The sequence below is a fragment of the Grus americana genome, chromosome 2 (genome assembly GCF_028858705.1).
Source record: "Grus americana isolate bGruAme1 chromosome 2, bGruAme1.mat, whole genome shotgun sequence".
NCBI lineage: Eukaryota > Metazoa > Chordata > Aves > Gruiformes > Gruidae > Grus > Grus americana.
Genome location: NC_072853.1, coordinates 48,338,241 through 48,354,467, shown reverse-complemented (window position 1 = coordinate 48,354,467; position 16,227 = coordinate 48,338,241). Strand labels below are relative to the sequence as shown.

At 40.8% G+C, this 16,227-nt stretch overlaps 1 protein-coding gene across 1 annotated transcript; it reads left to right on the top strand.

Annotated features, from left to right (window-relative positions):
- The first annotated feature begins 7,633 nt into the window (after nucleotides 1-7,633).
- LOC129202423 (transthyretin) lies at nucleotides 7,634-15,579 on the top strand. Its single transcript, XM_054815095.1, has 4 exons — nucleotides 7,634-7,750; nucleotides 8,544-8,683; nucleotides 13,277-13,412; nucleotides 15,297-15,579. The coding sequence occupies exons 1-4, from the start codon at nucleotides 7,682-7,684 to the stop codon at nucleotides 15,402-15,404; spliced, it is 453 nt and encodes a 150-aa protein (XP_054671070.1). The 5' UTR covers nucleotides 7,634-7,681; the 3' UTR covers nucleotides 15,405-15,579.
- Nucleotides 15,580-16,227: the final 648 nt, after the last annotated feature.

Below are 16,227 nucleotides of genomic sequence, written 5' to 3'. Positions count from 1 at the left end.
CTGTAGGAGAAGATCAGGTTCAAGACCATCTAAGGAACCTCAAGGTGCACAAGTCCATGGGACCTGATGAGATGCATCCACAGGTCCTGAGGGAACTGATGGATGAAGTTGCTAAGCCATATTTGAGAAGTTGTGGCAGTTCAATGAAGTTCCCACTGACTGGAAAAGGGGAAACATAACCCCTCATTTTTAAAAAGGGGAAAAAAGGAAGACCCGGGGAACTACAGACCAATCAGTCTCACCTCTGTGCCCGGCAAGTTCATGGAGCAGATCCTCCTGGAAACTATACTCAGGCACATGGAAAATAAGGAGGTGATTGGTGACAGCCAACATGGCTTCACTAAGTGGAGATTGTGCCTAACAAATTTGGTGGCCTTCTACGATGGAGTTACAGCATTGGTGGACAAGGGAAGAGCAACTGGCATCATCTACCTGAACTTGTGCAAAGCATTTGACACTGTTCCGCACAACATCCTTGTCTCTAAATTGGAGAGACATGAACTTGTCAGATGGACCACTTGGTGGATAAGAAATTGGCTGGATGGTTGCACTGGAAGAGTTGCAGTCAGTGGCTTGATGTCCAAGTGGAGATCAGTGATGAGTGGCATTCCTCAGGGGTTGTGATTGGGACCAGCACTGTTTAACATCATTGTCAGTGACAGGAACAGTGGCACTGAGTGCATGCTCAGCAAGTTTGGCAATGACACCAAGCTGTGTGGTGCAGTCAACATGCTAGAGGGAAGGGATGCCATCCAGAGGGACCTTTACAGGCTTGAGAGGTGGGCCTGTGCGAACCTCATGAAGTTCAACAAGGCCAAGTGCAAGGTTCTGCACATGGGTCGGAGCAATCCCAAGCACAACTACAGGCTGGGCAGAGAATGGATTGAGAGCAGCCCCGAGGAGAAGGACTTGGGGGTTTTGGTGGATGAGAACCTCAGTGTGACCTGACGATGTGCGCTTGCAGCCCAGAAAGCCAACCGTGTCCTGGGCTGCATCAAAAGAGGTGTGACCAGCAGGTCGAGGGAGGTGATCCTGCCCCTCTACTCCACTCTCGTGAGACCCCACCTGGAGTACTGCGTCCAGCTCTGGGGGCCCCAGTACAAGAAAGACTTGGAGTTGTTGGAGCGAGTCCAGAGAAGGGCCACAGAGATGAACAGAGGGCTGGAGCACCTCTCCTGTGAAGACAGGCTGAGAGAGCTGGGGTTGTTCAGCCTGCAGAAGAGAAGGCTCTAGGGAGACCTTGTAGCAGCCTTCCAGTACCTGAAGGGGCCTATAGGAAAGCGGGAGAGGGACTGGTTACAAGGGCATGGAGTGACAGGACAAGGGGTAATGGCTTTAAGCTGAAGGAGGGTTGATTTAGATTAGATATTAGGAAGAAATTCTTTACTGTGAGGGTGGTGAGGCACTGGAACAGGTTGCCCAGAGAGGTTGTGGAGGCCCCATCCCTGGAAGTGTTCAAGGCCAGGTTGGATAGGGCTTTGGGGAACCTGGTCTAGTGGAGGATGTCCCTGCCCATGGCAGGGGGGTTGGAACTAGATGATCTTTAAGGTCCCTTCCAACCCAAACCATTCTGTGATTCTATGATTCGAAGCACTAGGAATCTCAGAGATATTGACATCTATTATAGTACGCTTTCACCACGTATTTCCTACCTTGCTCACAGAGTTAGCTTTCACATCTACTATGGGTATAACCAGCAACAGCTTTTGGCTCAGGTAAGCTAGTCTAAGAGCACTGTCTGGTGTATGATAGCTATTAACTCTTTTATTCTGCTTATGCATCACACTGCTGGTTCCACAGCATAGAAGTATCTAGCCCTTTTTCAACAGTTTTTCTTCTTAAAGGTTGTAGTATACTTTATTCTTGTTCTTAAAAGTTGAGGAAGAGCGAAATAAAAAAAAAAAAAAAAGGAAATCCAGCTATTATTACTGTATTGTACGTACATAAGGGTCATAATCTGCCCTGTTCCTGCCCTTTCGAGATACCTTTTTCTTTCTGTCCCTCAAAAGATACAAGGTTGTTTCCTCTCAGATCCATTGTCATGCAGTACACGTTTGTTTTAGCCGGACCAGTGACACTGGTAAATGTACTTTGAAACTGATGCAGAAGTTCAGTGAAGCCCGTGGTAGATACAGGAGCGCTGTTTATGAGATAAAATGATTAGTGCAGCATTTCCTCAGAGCTTTTGGCAGGAAGCAGGCACCGGTTCAATTAATAAAAATAAAGGCATAGATGTGTGACTGTCGCTGTATCTTGGTAGCTCCCTGCTCAACAGCACGCCCAGTTGATTTTATTCCAGGGCAGATGGGGAACTTATTCCAAGGTGGGGCAGGTCGGCAGGAGGGATACAGGGCTGGGCAGCCCAGGACACACGACAGAGTGTAAAAGCACTCCCGGGCACTCCCGTGACACTTCACATCCAAGCTGCAGCCGGATGAGTCCATGCGGTGATCTCCGTATACTGATCTCCACTAAAGAAAGAATTGAGTAATTTAAATGACATTATAGGATGATTAGCCATTAACCACTAGCTAATTTGGCCCTGTGCAAATTTGAAGAAGCTTTTGAAGACACTACCCAGGTGGCCCTGCATGCTGGAAAAACAGGCATTTCCACACACCTATTTGTATTTGGGTACCAGAACGAAGTGCCTTAGACTCAGCATTTTACAATCTTGAACGGCAAGATGCTGAGCAAAGTACAGAGCTGCAATAGCTGACATAGGACCTTTAGCAAATATATATATAACCTAAGTAAAGATTAACTCTACAGAATCTTTTCAACGGTCATAATAGCTAGGGGAAGATTTTCTGTCATGTCTGATCTAATTATTCATTTGACATCTGCAGTCCACTGAGAATAAATTTAGAATTTATGGAGATTCCCTTAAATATTGTCATACACTCCCATAAGAGCCTAGCCAAGACCCTAGGAAAATAGTGGCCTCTCTTAATGTTTTTTGCTATCAGAAATATTTGTATCATGCTGTAGATTTACTGTGTACCTCTTACTATAAGAAGGGGACAAAAAAAAAATTATAACCTGAACCATGTAATCATTTTGCTAAACAAAGAAATTGACTCTTAAAAACATTGATCTCATGGCAAGTTCCAAGCATCTTTCAGCAATAGGAAAGGTTAAGGCGTCAGGGCTGGCACAAGGGTTACTCGGGTAGCTTTGTGTATAAATTGATTTGGGTTTTTTTTTTCTTGCAGTCACTTGTCTAGACTGATGGATTAGTATGTAGACATGAATACATATTAAAGTGGAAGAACAGAAGTTTGTTTTAGAGGGATCACAGGGACTATAGGGGTAGCGAAGGAAGTGGTACCTTGTAGTGATCAGTGGCCAGTGACCTTGGGCAAAAGCCTGCTGAGATGAGCAGGTGCTGGATGAATTCATACATTACAAATTCTCCAAAGCAACAATCATCTATTTAGATGTCTTTTTTTTTTTTTTTGGACTTTGGGCTATGTCCCAGGATGCTCCTTGGACATAACCCTGAAATGATCAAAACCTGTGATTTTGTACCTGAAGCCCAGCCCAACCCATCTGTCTTCTAATTTTTTTGTTAGCAGTTTACATTTCCTCATTTTCAAACTAACCGGATTTGATGTAGTATGCAAAATAAGGATGATTTTCTTATTTTTCTGTTTAAGATCACTAGTGTTTCCTCACTTCCCATTAAAATAGCCAGTTTTAGTCCTATGAACAAAGAAATATGAGAATGATCATTAAAACTCTAAATACAAGCGTATTCCTCAGAGAAAACCAAAATGGGCAGCAGGCTGACAAACATGCACACACCACACACACCTGAAATGCCACTATTTTTTAATGCAATTATTTACAAATTGAAATTCAAGCTCCAACATGAACCTCCTGGAGCACATTTTTTAATTAGAAAAGTATTATCCCTGGCTTTGCAGAGAGGGAAAATTTTACATAATTAGCAAATAGTAAAATCAACAGCAAATCTCTCAGTGACTTCGGCGGGTACTGTACTGAGCACTTGCTGATGTGCCAGAGCTCTGCCACAGCGACTCAGCTGGCAGACACCTGGAGTAAAACTCAAAGAGTTCTTGATTCCAGTTCAGAAAATACAGGAAAACTTCTTTGAGAGGTAAATCTCAGGTCTTTTCCTATAAACCCTAATGCAATGTTACTCCAGAAAAGTGAAAGAAAGTGTCCCATTCAGGTCTCTATAGTATAGAAAGGATTTTTTCAGAGCTCAGGAATCAATTAATTATTTGGAAAGTGCTAGGCAAATCTATCTAGATTACTGAATGGTTTACCATCTGTCAGCCCCTTTCACTCCAATGAGTTACTACAGGAGTAGCTTACAGGTTTTTATGGTCGAAGTCAGGTATCCCAGTCTGGGCATTTTGTCATGTAGAAGCAGTTGGCTTTCTAAATAAAATCAAATAGAAGGAAATGGAGTAGAGAATAAGGAGCTTATCTATGTAAAACAAGCATGAGTGTGTAAGACTACATGGAAGAGAGAGAAAAATACTATCGCGCAGTTGGAAAAATCCTTGACATAAACAAGAGTATTAGCGGGACACGTTCTTGACCTGAACACTGTAATGCTTCCAAGCAGGGAACATGCTTTCATTAAAAATATGCATTAATTCTAATTCTTCAGAGATGAACTTCAACTGATTTGGAATTCAGATAAGCCTTTAAAACATTTACATAGTTGAGGATTATCTAAATTTTTCCATAACTGGGGGTCTCACACTTCTTAGCTTCCATAATGCTGAGGTTACTGTGCACACCAGGGACTCTTGGCCATTCTCTTCTCCAGCCCCCTAATGACCCTGTATGCTGGGTGATCCCCCCTTCTTCTGAGTTTTGTGTATCCCCTTGTCCCCAAATAGCCTTATGCTATCTCTGTATTAGCTAGGTAACCCTACTGTTTCTTCCACACCAGGATTCCTAACTATCTCTTTCTGAAGAGTTTTCAGTGACTCTGTTTATCCTTTTCTTACAGTAGGGCTTTTATGCTGTTGCTCTGTGCTAAGGCTCTGTGTCGCACCGCTTTCCTCGTGGCATGTATCCTGCCAGCGGTCTCTGGGAGCTGCCCTGTTTCCTGCTCCTTCAGAAGGACTAGCGTTTCCCAGCCCCACCTACTCCTCAGTGCTCAGCCCCCTGTCATTTCACACTCCCATATTTTTTTATCTAGGATAAGTTATTCATTTATAAGCTTCAGACTCCCATTGCACAGAAAAGGTTTAACAACAATAGAAAGACAACCTTCAATCAACACTTGTTGGATGCTCAGCAGTTACCCATCCCCTTTCTCCTTTTCCCTCCCACAATCACATGCTTTTGATTCTCCACCGAGGGAGAATCATTCTTCTCAGCCAGCTATTCCAAATTCCTGAGCGCTCCCATACATTTTATGGAAGGCATTAGCATATTGTGCTAATAGGTTGAGGCTGACAATGGAAGAAGGAAGATCTACCTAGCATTGGTTTCACCAGGCTATAGTAGTTTTAAATTAAGTTCACATGGGATTTGAATAGAATTCTGTATAAATTCTAGATGCTCCATGGCCTTCCAGATCAGAGAAATAACACTTTTGTTTTACCTTCTCACTGAATCCACTTGTTTCTTAGAACTTATAGCAATAATCTAGTTATCTGCAAAATGTGTGAATGGAGATTCACAAAGACACAAAGTCTAATTTCCCTTCCCCTGCTAATAGTCAAAGAATCTCTATCTCAGCTATGTATGGGATGGAGAGAGTTAAAAAATACAGCAAATGAAGGATAAGAAAAAAATCCATGTTTGAGGTTAGAGTTTTTCATGCTCCTTATTCACTTTAAAAACCAGCTGCCAAAAGGTCAATGTTATAAAAGAAAGTAAAGTAGATAATACGGACAGCTGAAAGGTGTAGACTTGATTTTTCAGAAATTGCTACCTTGCAGGAAAACCTAGGAAAAATAATTATTTTTTAAGTCATCCTTCCATAGAAGAGCAATTTCACATGCAGGCAGGTGCCAATACCATTAGCTCCTTGGCGTTATTTCCTCGCAGAACAGCTGATAGCAAATCACTGCACAGTCTACTTGCACTAGAATACAGATAATTTCTCTTCCTCCTGACATACAAAGCTTTACTGCTTCAGAGAAATATTTACAACATACTTACCTATACTTATTTACAATATATTCATCTAAGAGCAGTATTTACCTTTCCAAGATCTGAATACAACCCACAAGCACTAGTTTGCAGCACAATTTGTTACTCCCGGGCACCTTGCATTGACTTTCACGTACATGCAAAGTGAGTGTAGAATGCTACCTACGTACCAACCTGCTTTGCTGTAAGTACAAAGGGCACTTTGATCCCAGTTCAGGAGATTACTGTAATATAGATTTTTTTCAAAAACAACTTTGCCTAAAGAGAACAACTGCATAAAGCAGCCTGAAGGCATGAAAGCCACTGGAGAATACCATCCATGACTTCCCTCCTTCTGACCTTCATCATAATCCTATTCAAGTTAAGAGGCAAAATTGCTTTTTGTTAGAATACTGTGAAATCAGTAAAAACTAAGTGTGCCAGCTCCCGAGAACAGAAGTGTAAACTCAGGGTTGTTTAGGACATGGGGAGAAGGAAATGCCAAACAGGGCTGTTTCTTTGTCTCTCAACTAGCACAGGGTACAGTATGGACAATTTTTATGTGATGCAGCTGGAGAAACCCAGCTACACCATACCTACTCCCCCAGTTGACATCTTCTTCCAACTTAGGCTGGGGCTGAGTACACCCCTGAAAAGCCTCTCACCTAAATGTACATCTCAGAGCATCACAATAACATTTCCAGTATAATATGAGTTTGGCAACTAGAACGTTAGTTAGACAGTAACATAAACCACCAGCCTATGCTTATTGCCTTGGCTCCTTCGAGGGTACAAGGAGCGAGAGAAGACTCATTTCACTTTTCTGAGACCTTTATCTTCCCAAGGGGAAAGATCTCTCCAGGTCTCTTCCTAAGAGGAAACCTCGATGTCTATCTGAACATTTGGAAAGATGAAACCTTAGGAACTTCTGCTAAGAGGCAGATGTTGTCAGATCCTATCTAAATTAGGTTTCAGAAACATTGCTCCTTTTCAACAAGCAGGACAACTGCTTGGGAATCTGTGTCCCAGCATGGACCATTAGCACTGCTTGAGCCAGACAACAAACAAACTCCATCACCCATGCACTGAGTCTGCATCTGTATGTGGGAACCGGTCTTCAGAAAGCACTGAATACATTGAGAAGAAACACAGAGCAGGCGCAGAGAAAGCATTGGGGTATTATCGTGCACAACCTGAAGGCAAGGTAAAGATCTCCTAGAACTGGTTGGATTTCTGGGCAAACAAAGGTCATTTGCATTATTTTGTGGAGGGCTTTCTACGAGTCTAATCTCCCCAGGCAAGGGTCATGTTTGTGTCCGTTACTTATTCTCTTTGCTCTGGTGATCCTGCAGTCCTTCCATTGACTGCAATGGCAGTGATATTCATGAACTGACTCTAGGATTGGACTGTTTACTAAGCAAATAATCAGAATCAGCAGATTTGGAGTCATATGGGCACCCAATAAGCAGCCTGTTTTGTTGTAGGATTGGCTATAAAATCCCAAATCCCCTCAGCTCCTAGCTGCTGGCACCAAGGCTCATTAACAGCAAACAGAATGGCCTTTCACTCTGTGCTCTTTGTTTTCTTAGCCGGACTGGTATTTTTCTCTGAAGCTGCACCACTGGTGAGTCTCTTTTTATTCAAACGCAATCATTACAAGAATGATAATCTAGATTTTCTAGATCACTAGCATCCTCCTTTTCCATGAAATTCTGTAACCATTAGGCTTTGCTGGAGTGTTATTTTGCTATCATTTTTTCAGTAGCTTCTTCAGAATTTTTAAAACTTCTCTTTTTTTTTTGCCATTTGCCCATCTATTTTAGGATATTATGAAAGGGTCAGGGATCTAGGAGGTGTGACCTTTTATTTCTGCCTGTTTCTGTCAGCTTGTGACTCACATCCTGTATCTTCAATATAGCGGTAGTTTTACCTTCTTCGCCAAACAAGTGCTTCTCTAAAGCACTGAAAAAATATGTTTGAAGTATGACTAAGGATTCCTTGTAGTATAATGAAGCTTAAGAAACAAATATTCTTTCAACCCTAGGGATGCCATAGGTATTTCTTGGTTGGTTTCCTATGCTAACATAGTCTGCCTGCACTTATAATAATTTACTATTTTCTTATTTGTGACCTCATGAAAAAGGCATACTTTATTACATTTTCCTAGGGCCATATGCAACTCTAAGTATTTATTAAGCAATCTGGTTTTGTATGTGTAATAAAGTTATCAGTACAAAGCTCTAAGATACTCTGCTTTAAGAAACAGGTGTTTGTGAACTAGCTTTGAATACCATTTGGCAAAGAACTTGCTTTCAAGTCAACGTTAATTCTGTGATAAGAATCCATCTTTTCTTTGAAAGAAGGTTTTTGCAGGGCTGGTGAACAGCTCCTATACAACCTCTCCTGCTTTCCCCAAGGTCTCCCATGGCTCTGTTGATTCCAAATGCCCTCTCATGGTGAAAGTGCTGGATGCAGTCAGAGGAAGTCCTGCAGCTAACGTAGCTGTTAAAGTCTTTAAAAAGGCTGCAGATGGAAGCTGGCAGGACTTTGCTGCTGGGTAAGTTATGCGGTCTTATGGAGCCATTTTTAAGGTGCCTCGGGCAAAGAATTGAGAAATGAAGGGAATGGAGCTCTGATCCAATAAGTTTTCTAGCACATATGTCACACTGTCACTGTTAACAGCACGTGAATTCTGGTCTAAACTCCATCAGATTCAAGTGGAATTTTTCCATGACTGAAATACACGCTAATTGTAAAAAATATGTTGAGATATTCATCTTTGTAAGGGAATAGGTTTAATAATTTTCTTCCTAGCTTCAGTAATATCTTTCCTTTCTATTAAAAAAAAAAAGAAATTCAAAGCCTATTTACCAGAATTTTGTAGGTAATCCAAACTAACCTGTTATCTTCATATGCAATGGATATAGAGCTGTATTTGCAGCAGTCGCATACACAATCCTCTCTGTAAGCTTTGTCTGTACACGTGCAAATAATAAGCGCATTAGTCATCTTCTCCTGTGTAACAAACATGCTGGTTGGAAGAAACTCCTTGACCAGAAAGTTCTAAAGAGTCCCATTGTAACACAAGACAGAAGCACAATCTCAGCATTTGCTTGTGGTCATTTCTATAGATCTGCATGGCTTTTGCTAGAATGACAGCTTAATACTTACAAAGCATCCTCAGAACATCACTGGAGGGTAGGCCATAATGCTATTATCTTCAGTCTATGGGAAAAGTATGGATATCAGAGGAATACAGTTTATTAAACTTCAGCTAGGTGAGGTATTCAGGCATTTAAATTCCATTGTAACAACTCACTGAATCAGATTTTCAAATAAGTCAAGAGAAATCTCTAGTAACAGCAGGATATTCAAGCACAGAATGACAAGCACAAGCATGGATAGGAGCCACCAGAGCATCCAACTCCCTTTTACTGAATTTTTATAGTATGATTTACAGAAAAGCTGCAGAAAAAAAAACAGAGGAGAAGACTACAAGGAAAGAGACACCTTTCTCTCCATCTGAAAGGCTTCTTTTTATAAAATGCAAAACAAATTCCCCATTGAAAAGGAACAAGAACGGTCAGGAGATAGGAGGAAAACACCTCTACTCCCATATGCTGAGTGTTAATCTAGGAACAAATGACTCTCAGAGTGGATTTATCTACTTTAACAAACAGAGAAACCCCGTGAAAAAAAATGACACATTGTTTTCAAGGAAAGCAGAGACAAGGAAAATGTCTTGTCCTTAATGACTATTTCTGACATTATTAGGAAACCCAGATTATTTCAAATGTTTAATCTCAAACATGTAATACAAAATACCATATACAGAGGAATAGGATAAATGCAACATCAGTGTTAAATGCCCTCACTTTTTGAGCATAACAGTGTTTTCTTGTTCAGTTTGCAACACTGCTCTCAACAAGCCCAAGGAGACAAATCCTGCAGTTCTTCTAAGCCAACCTCTTTTGGCACTTTAGGTTGGTACACCCCTGAGAAAAATCAAATCACTTCTTAAATATAAATTGAGAAGAATTGCCTTAGGCAAGTGAGAATCATTTTGCTGGGGGAAGGCAATGGAGGAATGTTAAAGCACAAATTTTTTTTTGCAGGTAAAGATTTTAACCTTTCCCTTGACTTGCATCTTAACCAAAGCTGCTTTCAGCAATACCATTGACTTTAGCTGATGACACTTGTTTGAACTGAGTTTTCACACTTGATTGCGAATTTTTTGTGTTGGGAAAACCAGAGTTTCTCTGTGTTAAACCAGATGAAAATCTGAATGCAATCAAGGAACACAATCTGTAACTAGTCCTGTCCAGTTAATAATATTTTGAAGTTACAGTACATAGCAGATGCATATGGAAAAGTTACATTTTGTTCAAATGTCTATAAAAGTTATTTTTTTGCCTTTTTGTTTTTAGTTTGCTAATACAATTTAGGGAATTAAGCAAATGCATCTAGCAACTGGTAAATTTGAAGCAATAGTATTTATAAGGCAGAGAGGAACTTAGCATAGCAACAGCTGACTTTATTAGTCTAGCCCAAAATAGGCATGAAGAGATAACTCAAGCTGAGATGCACTCTGAGGAAGGCTTTAGGGCACAGAGACCTGGGAAGCATGGGATTTGGGTTCTACATGAGCTCCTCCCATGACTAGCTTTGACCTTCCCACTCCTCACATGTTTTTGGAAATCTAGGTCTTATCTCATAATTCAAGAGTTGCATTCACCAAACATAGTTCTCATGTGACTTTGGTGGTAAATAAGTAAATAAATAAATGAAGGCTGCAGCATATTTTAAGTTGTTCCCCCAACCCTCCTTTTTTTTTTTTTTTTTAACTCCAAAATAGTTCATGTTCCTGAGCTATTTCCCCAGCAGTCTGCATCTGAGGGCAGAGTTTATCTCAGGGCAGAGTTTATCTCAGTGCAGTATGTATTCCAAGAGTTCATAAACATCATTGCACAGACAGCGTAGATTTAACCTGATCACAATATACAACTAAGGTCCAGACAGTGAAAAAGAGGATCAGGATTGCAGTCTAGACTAGAGCCATAGTAACTTAACCAGTTGTTTGCAATTTTTTTGCTGGAAAAGCACAGCTTTTTTAACTTAACTGTCCATCTCACAACAGATGCTGACAATCTATATCCTATTAAGAATAAGTAACCATACGATATTTATTCCCCCACTCAGAAATACAAGTGCTGTTCAGAAGGAATCACTTGTAGCACTTTGCTACCAGGGCCGGATGCAGGCACCCGCTGCCTCCTGGTAATCCCACCCAGGCTCTGAATCACACGCTGTCCTCTTGGCTGTCAGTGCAGCAGTAACGCTGAAGGGTTTGCTTGTGAGACCACTTGCCTTGAATGGCTACCGCTTAATAACTAAAATTAAGCAAGTGCCATTCACTCCTGGTAGTGGGAGAGAGTCTGCAAGTGAACTCCTGTTTCCAGTTTCCCAGCTGTTCTGGATGGTTAACATCTGCAACTCTGGGTCGGCACCATTCAAGCTGCATCCACGCTTTTCTGAAACTAAACCTTGTTTACCTGAACAAAGATTTTGAGGCAGACACCGTTTTTTCTTTCAACTGGTTTGTGTCTAGACTCTCCAACTTATAAGCAGATGTACGTGAATTGCTAACTTGCACTTTGAACATTTTGCAGGACCTCGGCAATTCTGTTTCGCAGTTTCAAGGACACTCACCAATGAATTGTTTGTCCTTTTACCTATTGCCTTTTGTTAAGGCAATATAAGTTAAGCCAGCAAGTCTTAATTAAACCAAAAGAAAACAGATGCGTACACTTCACTAATTACCTGTGAGCCATGTTTCAAACAGGGCTTGGATTCTCTGTGTATCCCCTGAATACAGTTGATTTCACTTGTGCTGGAGCAGCGAGACTTTTGTCAGTCCTCAAAGTGCTAAAGTTGAAATATAAGAAAATCTGAAAATTAGCATGGGGTTTTCAATCCTGTTACTTCTTAATTTAAGCAAAAGCTCTGTCATTCAGGTTTTTTTCATTCATCACCATTAACCAAAGATGAAGGAGATGGCAGTGGCTGGGAAAGAAAAGCTGCAACAGCACAACTGATTCTGTCTGATAAGCAGCATGTCACCGCTTTCTCCCCTCCCTCTCTTCCCCTCCTCAAGCTTTTGTTTTCTGCCCAGACAACTACTCCTTGCCATCAGATGGGAAAGTTCCACTAGTTCTTCAAGTGAAGGCTTTGTTCATTTTTCCTTCAACTACATCATGTGGTTATGCAGTGCTCTAAATATCAAATAAATATTTTCAGCAGAAAAAAACAACCCTGGTAAAAAAAAAAATCAGAAATAAAGTAAAAGGAGGGAAAAGACATAAATGGGGTTTAGGAGCTAAGTATGTAAATATTTAAACAGCTGTCATACAAAACTTGCTCCTTTTCAAACAAATAGGGTGCCATGCCAGCTGTATTTCCTTCTTGCTTCTGGACTTCATTCACCTGGAGTTTTTTGTTACAAGGAGAGTACATAATCTCTCTGAGCTGGGAATTCCTCTTGCTCATTTATATGGCACCCAGTGGAAGAGGCCCCTGCTCTTTGACCACGGCACTGTAATTCAAATTAATAAAAACTTGTGATGGTAAATTGCTGTTCCAAGACACTACCACTCTGGGTCACATAAAAATGGATCAGTGTATAGGGGTAAAACCTATAGCCTCAGTGATAGCAACTAGAGAATAAAATAATTTCCTACTAAAATCTCTCTTCTCTCTAATTATAATTTGAGATTTGGCATCTTGCCCTTTGTCATGACAATTCTTTTTGTAAGCCACTAACATCTGGTTCCAGAGGGCACTTGGTACAAGTTAAATGTGATATTAAAAGAGGGGCCTTAACTGTAATCCCTTCCGTAGCAACAGAAAAGACAAAAAAAGCCAGCCAGCTTTGATTTGTGATGTACATGGACGAGTTAGTAGCAAAGACAGGCTCTGCAATATGGAAACATACATTACACAGCAGGAGGGAATTATTTCAGATTATTAGAAACCATTCCATGTAGAATTTGGCTCTGCAGGACCTCTGCTATTTAATATTCCACATTGACTGTTTCTGTTTAGCATCTAAATGACAGTATAAAGTATTTATGTAGATACTTTACCATTACAGGAAAACCACAGAGTATGGGGAGATCCATGAGCTCACAACGGAAGAACAGTTTGTAGAAGGAGTATACAGGGTTGAGTTTGACACCAGCTCTTACTGGAAGGGACTTGGCCTTTCCCCATTCCATGAATATGCTGATGTAAGTATTCGCAAATATACCTAATAACCTATATACTGTGTAGTGGCTTCAGCTGGAAAGAACAAATACAGTCCTTAAATACTGAATTCGGTGAAACAGTTCACTGCCACGTAAGAATGTGTAAATAAACGCAGTCTATAGCCAGCTAAGCCAAAGGAAGCAGCCAACTCGCCAGCAAATGCTGACGTAGCTCTTCCAAAGCGGAGCTGTGCCCATTCACCCATTCAGACCAGTAGGGACCTTTGTTCCAAAAAGAGCTACATTATTCAAAAGCATGTAGTGTTTAAAAAACAAACAAGAAAAACAAACAAAAAAAGACTGCTTTTATCATTGCTGAAGGAATATAGGGATTTGAAACCCCTCATTTTATAGGAAATGAGTTCTTCTTTAATCAGAGGGATTTCCCTCACATCAGTCACCTGAAAAAATCTATGAATTCTAGTGTGACTTGAAATTACAGGATAAAATGAATCTTTCTGATATGCTTTTTTTTTTTTTCTTTTCTAAATATTGCTCAGTACTGAGATACACAATAGAAAAAAGGCATAAAAAATAATGAAATAACCATAGTGGGCAAAGTTGGCTGTTTCATCAATACTCAAATTTCATAAACAGGCCAGCAATATAATCACGTCTTGTGCCTCCCTTTGCTTTCAGCTCTACAACTGATTTATTGTGTGCTCTGTTCTATTAGGTTTACTTAGCACTTTAAAAAAAATAAAATTGTTTAAATTCTTCAGGCTTAATCTGCCATTAAGTTTCCCCAAATTAATTGGTCTGGAATGGCTACAGGTTGTGTTGTAGAACATTTTAAACCACAAGTTTATGAAGCTCTGTGGAAGACTAAAACAAACGACTGAGACCCAGGTCCGTAAAAGTCTGAGGTGCAGCTTGGGTCATTTAGGTCAAATAAACAACCTTCTAAAATATTCCATAAGCATTTGCATGTCTAAAAGTTGCTGGGGCCTTCAGAAGGGTTTCACTTCAAACAGTGCTTAAAAGCACCTGGTTGAGACTGTTCCAGCTAGGCTGTTGAAGAAGCTTTCCTTTGGTGTAACAGCCTAGACGTTAGCAAATCAGCCTGGGAAGCGGGCAGAGTTCAGCGACTGGCTGTGTACAAGGTAACTGAAGCCTACAGGCCTCATGTCCCAGCAGCTTAAACTTTGGCAGGACTGGGATGTAGGAGGGAACTCTCTAGTTCTCTTGTAGAAAGTATGTCATGGTTCAGAAAATAGATCAAATATTAGGCTAAAGAGAGCCAAAGAAAATGGGAGCTTAATCCAGGTGACGGCACTTTCCTAGGAACTGGATGTCCCAGGGTGCAGGGACTGATCTGGAGAGCAGCAAATGTGAGTTCTCTTAGGACAAGTGTCTCTCCTTGTTCTGGCAAGCCTAGCCACTCAGTTCTCAGTGCAAGAACTGACCCATCACCAGCTGTGTTAAAACCAGGAGCGAGGCACTGAAGTACAGAAAGTGGCTTTGGGCTCCAACTGCCTACCTTGCTTGGACACCTCACCCAGAGGTTGTATTTAAGTTCACTAGATGGGATTTCACCTCTCTGTCTTTCTTATTGGTCATTTGAGATACCTCCCCCTCATCCTCCCATTCCACATCACAAACTAGTTTGCCCGACTCAGGTGTAGCTATCTCCACCTAGCTTCACCTCAGCTCTTTGTGGACCTCGGTCCAAATCTCACAAATTTCTCAGTCTTCAGCAAGCATCACAAAGTAACGGAGAGCATTACCCTTCAGAAGGTTAAAATCATTGCCTGGACAGAACTGGCAAAGTATTCTGCAGAGGAAATGGAGTGTGCTTCCTATTTCTTAATAAGGTAGTTTCGAACGTACGTTGTTCATCGTGATCACAGGTTTTCTCTTTTCCAGGTGGTGTTCACTGCTAATGATTCCGGTCACCGCCACTATACCATTGCTGCTCTCCTCAGTCCTTTCTCTTATTCAACCACTGCTGTTGTCACTGATCCCCAGGAATAAACACGTACTGTCACTACACAAACACCCTCCTCCGCTAGAACTATTGTAGGCTTTTAGGAGGAAGGTTTTTCCTACTGCTAATGCATAACTTTTTGCTACGTTAGTTGGGTTTTTTTTCCATTTTGTAACCTGGCAAACTTCAGACAAGTCAATAAAATGTTACTTCTTTAAAACAGTTTTGATTCTGTTGGTGAAGTTTTATTGTGTTCTAAGGTGTCATGATTTGCATTGAAGTGCAAAGGACATCTGGAAAACATGCATGGCATGGCACTTGATTTGGTTCTGTTATCTTTCTCCACTACCTAAAATCTCACCAAATGCATTGGTTCAAAATAAGAAAGTTAATAGAGTTGTGCTATCTTAAAAAATGTTATCAAACACATGTACTCAAAATAAAGTCATCCATGTTACTCATAGTTTACACACAGAAGAGACGGTCCCACTATTAACTAGGTCACAGGGTAAACAGGAGAAATTCTGAATACCTAGTAGCAGAAGAAACAATGCAGAAAGACTGTTGAAATATGTATATCCGGATAGCTGAAAGAGTTAAAATCTGTGTACCTTTACTTAAAACTCCAGGTAAACTTCAACACTTTGTTGTTTTGAGAGGACAGTTTGCTGCTCAAACAGTCTAGGAAGTTCTGAAGCAATTTCAATTAGCACCATTTTTAACAACTTTGATCTTTAAGCCAGCTGACTACCATATTCAAGCGCATTCCAATGAAATCACTAGTAAGGCAAATCTCTAGCCAGCATTAAAAAAAGTCCTAAAATAGAAGCATCATCTTAATATTCTCTTCATATTTTTAGAAACAGGAAA